The 11,165-nt window shown below is 34.5% G+C and overlaps 1 protein-coding gene across 1 annotated transcript; it reads left to right on the top strand.

Annotated features, from left to right (window-relative positions):
• Positions 1-239: 239 nt before the first annotated feature.
• LOC306887403 (uncharacterized protein) lies at positions 240-5,585 on the top strand. The gene is made up of 9 exons (XM_079445098.1): positions 240-646; positions 1,031-1,342; positions 1,455-1,769; positions 2,075-2,113; positions 3,183-3,260; positions 3,564-3,592; positions 3,694-3,768; positions 3,883-3,951; positions 4,137-5,585. Exons 1-9 carry the CDS (start codon positions 586-588, stop codon positions 4,245-4,247), a joined length of 1,089 nt encoding a protein of 362 aa, XP_079301224.1. The 5' UTR covers positions 240-585; the 3' UTR covers positions 4,248-5,585.
• The last annotated feature ends 5,580 nt before the right edge of the window (positions 5,586-11,165 follow it).

Here is an 11,165-nt window from a genome sequence, read left to right as displayed (position 1 = left end):
TGGAACATTAATTTCTCTTGCTCGGTCAAGTGTTCTAAGAAGTTTGATGGCCACTCCATTGCTGATTAGGGTTTTGTTAATCATTTGTCATTTGTGACTTAATTCAGAACCTTTACAGCACTTGGCACAGCAACATTCCAGTAATAATTTAATGATTGTATTACTAGAATTTAATAGCATTCAGGAAACTGCTTAAAGAAGTGAAACTAACTGTGGTGCACTTGGACACAAAAGTCTCTACACTGAGGGACGTTTCCTATTCGACAAGACTCGAGGATATATAAACTACTAGGGTTGTAACAGAAAAATTGTTGGCTGAATGTTTTAAGTGACTTCCCACAGAATGTGCACTGCTAGTCACTTCGAAGAATGAGGGAAAAGACAAGCTAGTAGTGAAAACGATTTTAATTTAAAAGAATATTTGTAAGTGAAGCAACACTTCAATTATACACTTTCATAGCATCACTGAATAGCAGGGTTTAAACATTTATTTGGTTGGATTAGAGGAAGTGAGGAGCTGACACTGTTTATATAAAGAGTTGTGATCATATAATAAGGACAAATTGACTTGAGATAGATGATAAAATGGCTGATAAGCATCACGTGCGTCTGCTTGGACTAATAATCATCTATTCGTTTCTCACAGGTAAAGAATCTGTATTTCTCTACAACTCATGCTATTACAAATCCTTGTGTAGTTGAATTAATCTGGGAAACTGTTTGAATATCAACTCAATTTAATCTTGCAGCTTTTCATGTGATTTCTGAGTTGTGTAGTGTTGCTTACTTTACATCCTGTATTATTCCTGAATGCACTAATACTGTATAGTGTCACATGCTGAAATATGATGCACATTTCCTTTCATATTAAGAGAATGTTAGTGGTTTGAATAACTCTTCTCTCTTATAAGAGACTGGTTTATTCTCGATAGCGTGTAAGGAAAAAATTACTTTAAAATATTTTGCTTTGTATGCCAGTGTGTTTGTTTTCATTCTGTATATTGATTGCTCATCTGTATTTGTGTTTCAGGTACCATTGGAGTGGATGAGACTCACGTATTCTGCAGTTCTGGAGAAAATGTCCATCTGCCCTGTAATAATGCTCTTTCGGACTGCACATCAACTACATGGACCTATAGCAGACGTTCAGAGGCAGTTGAACTGATTGCTGGAGGGAAAAAGAAGAATAACATTGAGAGACATGAGAGACTGAGTCTGGGCTCTGACTGCTCTCTGAACATCGAGAAAGCCACAAAAGAAGATTATGGATTATACAGCTGCCGACAATATGTGAATGGAAAACAAGGAACTGATGCACCTGTTTATCTGCATTTTCTTCATGGTAATTTTATGTTAATGTGGTCAATTTATAAAAACATATCCTTCTTTTAAACTCAAATGTGCAATTAAAAAATTAATGAAGTCTGTTGTGTAATTTGTTTTATTTTCTTTAGTTTCAGTCTCTCCATCATCCTCACAGACTGAGATCAGTCCAGGCAGCTCTGTGACTCTCTTCTGTCAGTTGTATTATGACGGAGTGACTTGTGATACTTTGGTCCGTACTGAGGGAGTTCAGCTGATCTGGGTGAATCAGGCTGATGTGAATCTGCAGACAGACTCCAGATATCAGATATCATTCTCCTCAGAACAGTGTATCAGCACTCTGACTACAACACTCCTGAATGAAGATCACAACAGAGAGTGGAGATGTCAGGTTACTCTGAAGAATGAAGTGAAGACCTCAGCCGCATATACTGTCAACTATTCAGGTGAGGAGACAACTTTTAATCATTTTAAAATAACCTCATATTCTCAATGACTACCAATATAATCAGAACAAACTGGGCAAACAAAAGCCTCTTTTACTCTGACAGAAGTAATCTGAACTCAAAGCATTGCTTCAAACAAATGAACTGTGATTAAATGATAACAGCCCAACAAATGCTGCTGTACATAATAAAGGAATTTAAACCGAACAGCATGTATTTGTAACTTTTTATGTAATGTGATGATGAAGTATTCAAATATGATCAATGTAATTATAATTTCATCTGAACTCTTTCATCCTGTGCAGGTCCCTCTACTACAGACACATCAGAATATCATAAACAAGGTAAATGATGATTATGCTAATTAAACTATATGACATTTGTCTAACATAATTCTACAAGAAAAAAAAAGGATGTTGGCATAGTCTACAACAATACAGTTTTGCATTTTCTTAATGGCTGTGTTTACATATAGTATTTAAGGACATCAAATATTGTAATGAATTATTTTTTTATTTTATCATAAGAAACAACAACGATTTGTTTTGTTAACTCCCATGTTAGAAATTGAAGATTACTTTTAGCACTACCACATTCAGGTCTGAAATAAAAACAAAAAAAGCATATTAGCACATTGAGCATAAATAGCTCAGATGGCAAATGATACCAAGTCTATGTGGCTGATTCCTGACCTAAACTCTCTGCAAAGTTAGCTAATTGTCACAGAAATATAAAAAAAAAGGATGTTGCATTTTATCATTGTATTTCTCTGTGTATAGACATAGATTTAAGTTATGAGTTTGAATGCATTTGCAGAATACATTTAAAACAATAGCAAAATGTAATTTATAAAATATCAAGAGCAATAAAACACAGGTAATAAATCAAAAGTCAGGGGCAGGGTTAAAATCAATGGGGGAAGTCGTGGCCTAATGGTTAGAGAGTCGGACTCGTAATCCAAAAGTTGCAGGTTCGAGTCTCGGGCCGGCAGGGATTGTAGGTGGGGGGAGTGAATGTCCAGCGCTCTCTCCACCCTCAATACCACGACTGAGGTGCCCTTGAGCAAGGTACCGAACCCCCAACTGCTCCCCGGGCGCCGCAGCATAAATGGCTGCCCACTGCTCTGGGTGTGTGTTCATGGTGTGTGTGTGTTCACTGCTGTGTGTGTGTTCACTGCTGTGCGTGTGTGTGTGTTCACTGCTGTGTGTGTGTTCACTGCTGTGCGTGTGCACGTTGGATGGGTTAAATGCAGAGCACGAATTCCGAGTATGGGTCACCATACTTGGCAGTATGTCACTTCACTTTTTCACTTTATAAATTAGGTCATCCAAAACAGGCAACAAAGAAAAAAAAGCAGAGAAAGGAAACACTCATTGCAGATGGTTCCTGTACATGACTGTCATCTCTCCATAGTGATCGTAATCTCTGCTGTGGCATTAGCTGTTGCCTTTGTTGCTGTTCTCTGGGTGATCTGTAAAAAAAAAAGAGCTGGTAAGTTTTTGTGTTTCCTCCTTTGTATAATCATTAGCAATCAACCATCGTTTTCAGACTGTATAAATCATAGAAACATACGGATTATATGAAAACATGCCGAACTATGAAGTTATAAAACAGAAGTTTATTCCTGCCGAGAATATCAGTGAGATAGAGTTATCAAGTCAAAATAAAGAATCTTTTTCATCATTGATTTCAGTAGGGTAACCAAATCCTATTATTTGAATGTAATTAGCATTGGAGACATTCTGTGTTTTGCATATCTGTTTTATCATTACATGAGCATATTACATTTTATAGATAATAAAAGAGGGACCGACAGCTCTGTGGTGAGTTCATTAATGCCAGTTATTTGGATGTGATTACTGTATTTTAAGTTCAGTAAAGTGTGTAATTCATGCAGTTACTAATAACTACTTGTTATCTAAAGGTCAAAGATAGGAATGAAGATAAAGGGACCTATGAAACCATCAGCATGTCCATTCCTACTATGCCAAACATCAGTGTGAGTTAACAGGATTATGTGTGTATTTGTCTATACATTAATGCAATTTACTGTACTGTCAGATGTCTTTTTACTGTATTAAACTTTATTTGCCATGTTTCTATTGATGATTAGGAACAGACAGATGATGTGACCTATTCTGAGGTTACCGCTTCCAGTAAAAAACAAGTACAAATGGACTATGTGAGTAGATAGATACGGCACTTCCATCACTGCCCAATAACAGTCCTGTTCAGAGAAAATACACCCACCTTCTCTGATTTGTATGCTGCTGATATGTAGCTCTGAATTTGCAGATAAATGAAGCTCTAACAACAAGTCATTATAGACGTACACATTGACTGACAAAATCTGTGATGTTCTTTCAGAATCATTCTAATCATACAGTGACGTACGCTGCCATCAGAGGAACAGAATATGCACCTCAGGATGGACTTTACGCCTCTGTGAACACCACCCCCACCACCCCTCACAAATAAACATTAAATCAGTTAATTATGCGAATCATTGCATGACCTCATATTATGAGCAGATACTCTGTTTTTCGCATCTACAGAGAGTATGCACTTATGAGATTCATTGTATGTTAAGGAACAGAACGTTATATTATGTATTTGGTCAGTTCACAGTAATGTTAGTTTGAAGGTTTATCAGTTGGATTTCTGTCTTAAATCATTTTATCTTCCATGGAGAAGCCCAAATGTTTTTGTGGCTTCAATTCCAGTAAAATCCGAACTCTACTCGCTCTTTATTGATGGAACATTTTAAAAGCAGAATTCACTTTCAAATGATACTTGAGAGAGAATTTAAACAACGCAAATATTTAAAACATTAAGAAAATCGGCAGTCATCAGAATCAAACTAATACACATAATCTCAGAATTTTCAAATGTATCCTGGTAGTGTCTTGTGTTCAGTTCCCAAGACTGTGTAAATCTGTTCAATTTGCAGTATTAATGGTTTGTTTACATTTTTTTAAATTACCTTTCATATCTTGTGTTTCTTATTTGTTCGCATACTGTACATTAATCAATGGATTTATATATTTCACTGACTGTGCTATGTTAGTAAAATAATGATAGATGTGGTTATGCTATTTTTTGAATGATTTATAAATACTTCTGTTACATGGCATTTTTCAGATAAAGAAGAGGTTGTTGATTTTGATGTAAATACAATTTCTTGTCTAATTAGTAAGATCAAATTATGAAGGTCATCAAGTATCTTTATAATGTAAAAAATAATTACAAGGTTACAGATGTCTACCGTATCTTATTCACGTCTGTTGATGAATAGGTGCTGATATGAGTGAGGTATTCCGGGATTCCAGGAAAAAACATTAAACATATGTGAATAGTAAATTACTAGGAAAGTTTATATAACTTGACTTGTGTTACACAGGCTTTTCCTGAAAGATATGCACAAAGGGATTTCATTGCAATAATGTTCATTTTATAGAACAAAGAAATATTTAAGTAACTCATTTTTTTTTACTTTTTGTAGAATTTAGCACATGGAAACAAACTCACTGGCTGATGGTGAGAACAGAATTAAACAAAGTAAAAATGTGTGCAGCTTAGAGAGCTTCATACTTGCTTAATGAATCAGTTGTAAGAGATTCAATGTCAAATCAACGAATTAATAAAAATAAATACATGTATAACATTAATTATACAGCGTATACTGATGTTTCTCACAGTGTTTACAGTGAAATGTAGAAACCCATTTTGCTGTTTTTTTTAAACCTGTAAATGCATTTATGATCAGTTCCTTCAAGAATGAATCGCATATTAAAGGACTTTCAATATCCCAATGACACATCGGCTGTCTGTTTTTTATTTTTGCTGCTTTTATCGGATTATAATGAATCATTGCATTTGTATCTTATTCTTTGAAATACTTGGACATTCATATTTAATCATTTCAAAATTTAGAAACATCTACTTGAGTCACAGGAAATCAACAAAACTGATTAATCTGCACCAGACATTGCTTTTACAGAGAAATCACAAAAAAAAAAAAAAATTAACTGAACCTACTTCATCCATAATAGCACAGTTTCTTCACATCAGCTTTACAGTTAGCTCAACTTTGTGTGGAACAGAATTTCAAACATCTGGTTTAACCAACATTTTTTTAATTTCTAACAAAAGTTTCACTGAATTGAATCTAACACCTCTGTAACTGAAGTGATGAAAACTTTGTGGACTGGTACATACAACCATATGTCGTATGTTCAGCTGACAGTGCAGAATTTGACCTCACAATTCTTCAACTGCAATCTAGCGGTTCCTCAACAGTTCTGCCAAGCAGAAGATTTTCAAACATCTCTGCACTAGTCACAAAAGATGTTGAACGTAAAACAGCATAACTTAAAAACAGTTACTTCAATCAAACCATTGCACAGTCCGAGAAAGTGGAAGATTTAATCGAAATGATCAAAGATTAAAATTGTTCATTTGAACAACAATCAGATAGTTACTCTGAAATAAGCATCCCAAACTGACCAAAGTCCTAATAAATTTGATCAACACTTGGGTTTGTTTGTGCAAACATGTAAGAGATTTACAAGGTCGATAATAGGGTCACATTTCTCAGGTAATGATATTATGAGGTCTTTGAATAATTATTGGCGATGGTTGTTCACAGAGGCATAAAGCTGACTGCAGTGATCCTGAGGTCCAGCTGTTACTCTGATGGCAGCGTAAGTCACTTTATCGTCATTAACCTGAATGAAAAAAAACTAATAAACTATAGCATGATGTTAGATCTTAATTCAAGAAACAAATTGAGGGAAAAAAAAAAAAAGCTGATTTGGTGTGGAAAATACCATGCTGAAAGAAGGTGGATGGAATCAGTGATAGAAGAACAAAGTGTTATACTCGCCTTGTTCTTTTTGGCTTCGATTTTGCTGTAACCTCAGCATAACTCACATCTTTCTGCTCTCAAAAAAGCAAAAATTTAACCTATAGTAAAAAAAAAAATTAAAAAAAATAAAAAGTAGAGTAGGTTAATCATTTTATCTGCAGGTACTAACTGACTGAAGAACGAAACACCACTGCTGCACGGTGTGCCGTTATGTCATGACTGAATGAAAAACAATGTTGCTGGAAATATTGGGGCTGAAATGTAAATTGCTTAAGACTGAACTGTTATATGCAGAGAATATCATGAAATAGTGCGGTCTCCTTTTTAATAAATTCCTTAGAAAAAGCCCAAGACATGGTTTCAAGTGACGGTTTCAAATTAGTAACAGAATAGACCTTAGAGTACTGCCAGATTTAATTTTTGAACAGGAATGAAAGCGAGGGTGTGAGGGACAGAAGTAGCCTACAGTGCGTTCAATGGATTGTGCGGTTCTTTAACGGCATCCCAGTTGTTTAGCTGACAAAACATCTGTCTGGAAAAAATAAAAATAAAAATTCCATAACAGTTATCAAAGTTGTGAAAAATACATAAGTCCTTTATAAAGTGCATATCATTGGAAAGGCTGAAAGTCTATCCCCAACAGCCTTTTTTTTGACAATTAGCAACTGCATCTCCTGAATCAATGCGGTTTATATAAAAAAAAAAAAAAAAAGTAGTTTGCACATAAGGTTACAGGACACTCGTGTTTTTTGTTGTTTACATGCGTTCTGTCCAATTGTAGTATAAAAGCAATATAACAAAGACAAGTGCAACGGTCACCATCTTCTGTCTCACTTAAGACAAGATTCATCTTCTGGAGTGTTCATCTTGTCGCTAGTCCAGTTTTGTAGGCCTTGTAATTTTGGTGTTGGTGAGTAGCCGTGTAACAAATAGCATAATGTATTACAGAATATGGACTACAATAACTGTCACTTATACGCAATCTATAAACATGAAAATTAATCAGTTCACTTACATTAGTGATGGGAGTAGGATGTATGGAAATGTTGATTGTATCATTGGTTACATCATATTTATTCATTTGTGGCCTTTAGATTAAAAAAAAAAAAAAAACCCCGACTTGACATTTAGCTGATACTTAAATCCAATGCAAATAAAAACGGTCCACATAACAGGGACTTTGGCATTATGATACTTACCACCTATTCTTTAGCTCCTCTTATCTGAAAAATAATGGTGCCTCGTGAAATAGGAATATTTGTGATAAAAGCAAATGAGTAAAACACAAATGACATTAATGCAAATTGAGAATTGATTCAAATTTGTCTTGGTTAAAAAAAAAATAAAAAAAAATAATAATAATAATTTATGCTATGACTTTTGTTCTTCTATTGAAGACAAAAACAGTAATTTTGGTTACCACTGACTTCCTCTGTATGGACAGAAACACACAGCATACATAACTTTGGAGATGGAGAGACTGAAATAGAACATAAGACAGAAATGATAATCAATCACTGTTTTAATATCTTACCATATAAATTACATAAACACTGACCACAAAGAACATGCAGATAAACATGTGCATCAGCTCCTTGTTGTTCTCCATTCACATATTGTCGGCAGCAGTAAGATCCATAATCTTAATCCATAAACAGTCAGAGCCCAGACTCAGTCTCTCATGTCTCTCTGTCTTTCTTCTTTTTCCCTCCAGCAATCAGTTCAACTGTCCCTGAATGTCTGCTATAGGTCCATGTAGTTGATGTGCAGTCAGAAAGAGCATTATTACAGGGCAGACGGACATTTTCACCTGAACTGAATACATGAGTCCCTTCTGCTCCATTCATACCTGAAGCACAGCACATATGATTGATCAGATTTTACTACTTATATATTGATCATAAAGAATGTATTGATAATCAAGAATTAAAATTATTTCAAGTCTTGCAAGTTTGAAGCATCATGAGGGTGAGTAAATGATGACAAGAGTTTAGTTTTTGAGTGAGCTATCCCCTTCAAGTGATAAAGTTGCTTCAGACATCTAAGAGTGACAACAGAAAACTGCCATGTGTCGGTACATTCTATCATTCTATCACATTCTATAATAAAACTACATTCCAAGCAGCACATGAGATCACAACATTAACGTCAGCAAGTATAAATGATCAATCCTCTGTAATGGAGAAGTGTGTCACGTGTTTATGTATAGTAATTTTTCAGTTGTCTAACCCTGAATCAACAATGTGCATTGATTAACGAGCAAAAATGTTGAGTAATTTCATAATACGCATGCTTATCTTTCCTGCATATGCTTTTTTTTTTTTTTTTTTAAACAAATTGAGTAAAATGTCTGTAACAAACTAAGGAAAAGTATTGACTCAAAGTACAGAGATTTTATTAAGAAAACGAGCAGCAATCACACAAAATTTTAAAAAGTATGGTCCAAACTGTTCCACTAAGTGAGCATATTTTTTTATAACGACATTTATAGCTGTTCTTTACAAATTCACACATCACCTGTAAACATGGTTAGTTTGCCATGGTTCAACCAGCATGTACAGAAGTGATTATCACTGAGCCCAGTTTAGACTGATGGATGTGAAATCAGGATCATTCCATTGGCAGTTCCTCTTCTTTCTTTTAGCAAGTTGCTTCATGGCACTGAATTCTGTTTTGGTTTCACATCTGAACTGTAGAAGCTGGTGAGGATCTGGACACTCATGCGAGTCTGTATGAATCTACACATGACACTGATAATGCATGCAGTATAATAAACACATTTTCTCATGAGCTTGTTGAAGAACCACACATCTTGTGTAACAATTGAGTAAAAATGGTCTGCATGATTACAGGAAACTACAAGTTACAAATTCTTCTTAAGAATGACAGAAACAGAAAAAAACGTATAAGTGTCTTGTGTGTCTGCTGCTGTTCTGACGATTTGTTCTACCCTGTTAGATTTTGCTACCTCCCATTAAAACAGTATAGGAAGCAAAATTTGACAACGAAAAATGCTACCTATCCTTTAAATATTTTAAATACTTTTTATTTAAACTTTATTTACAGCAGTTCATATATTACAGTTTTTTTCTGCTAACATCCCTTTGTCCAATCTGTAGTCACATTTTCAAAAAATGTACTCACCCTCATGATGTTCCAAACCTACAAGACAAAACAAATTAAGCTATTAAGCTATATAATATAAGTGATATAAGCTGATAAGCTATAAAATATTTTTAATGAACCATGAGAGGTATGTGTTCCTCCATTGAAAGTTCAGGTGACCAAAATATAAAAGATCCAAAAAAAAAAAGGTCATAAAGGCATTGTCAAACAAATCCAACTTGACTGAGCAGTTTCATCAAGTTTTGTGAAGAGATATGATTGCTTTAGATGATGAACAGATTTAATTTAGGCTTTTATTTACATATAAACAACTGATCGACACGCATAGAGAGAATCATATAATGTTACACAGAGGCTCCAACATGCCTAATAATATTGTGTTGATGTTTAGATGTAAATAGTTTTTTCTAAAGTTTAAATTTGGGTTACCTGGACTTTCAATGGATGGACAGAAACCTTACAAATATGCTTATACCTTACTCATTTCTTTCTTATATTTTTACACGACGGTGCATCTGAGCTAAAAATCCATCCACCAATTTATACAGAAATATTCATTTATTACCCAAAAGTCTGAGGGGACTGCAGCTGCACACACATCTGTAACTGTTTATCAATCTTTCTTGTTCATGTCACATAATATTTGAACTGAACTAATAGTCATGATCCACAGATCTAGTTGACACAACAACAGAAACTCTAGTGTGTATGACATATGCTGGATTATTATTAAGAGGTATGTCTTTGCATGTAGTTCATTTATACTGATAACTCTGAAAGTATCAGTGAAATTGTATATGCTTTGTTTGTCAATATATACTGTAATTCATTCTTTTTTCCCCCTCTTTATTCTCTCCACTCATCTTTCCTGTAGTGATTGTGATTATTGTTGAAATTGCAGTGTTTGCTGCTCCTACTGTGATTCTTCTTCAGATCATCTGTGCAAGAAGAGATGGTGAGTTTTGAGCATCACAATATCTCACATCTCAAAACTCAAAACTTGTAGGAGATCAGTAATTTTTTTTATAATTACTTTTGTAGGGCGGAAACACTCCCACCACTCAGAAGAAATAAAGATGTCTACAATTTTAGAACAAAACATTCAAATAGCAGGAAAGATTTATCTTCTTGTGTTTGGATAAATATGGCTATTCACACAGGCATAAATCATATTATTAATACATCATCAGTGCACAATTAACCTTCATTCACTATATATTGTTTGAAAGTTGAAAACCTTAACATTCGACCTCTGAAATCCATTTTTTCAATCAACACATTACAGTAGAAATAATATTTTAAAAGCAGAAAGATGCAGGCTTTTGCACTGTTCTAGAGCTCGTGTTCAGATCAAGTCGGCATTAAAATTAAATTGTGTTTGCTTTTTTCCTTCCTCATTATGG

Source organism: Barbus barbus (genome assembly GCF_936440315.1).
Source record: "Barbus barbus genome assembly, chromosome: 21".
Classification (NCBI taxonomy): Eukaryota; Metazoa; Chordata; class Actinopteri; order Cypriniformes; family Cyprinidae; genus Barbus; species Barbus barbus.
Note: the sequence above shows the minus strand (reverse complement) of the source record. Positions and strands in the feature narration are given on the sequence as shown.

What these genes read in the sequence shown, in the direction of transcription:
- LOC306887403 (XM_079445098.1), top strand. Translation starts at nt 586, where the DNA reads ATGGCTGATAAGCATCACGTGCGTCTGCTTGGACTAATAATCATCTAT. An exon ending in TTATCTGCATTTTCTTCATG is followed by an intron (nt 1,343 to 1,454) that starts GTAATTTTATGT and finishes TATTTTCTTTAG; the next exon opens with TTTCAGTCTCTCCATCATCC. An exon ending in ATCAGAATATCATAAACAAG is followed by an intron (nt 2,114 to 3,182) that starts GTAAATGATGAT and finishes ATCTCTCCATAG; the next exon opens with TGATCGTAATCTCTGCTGTG.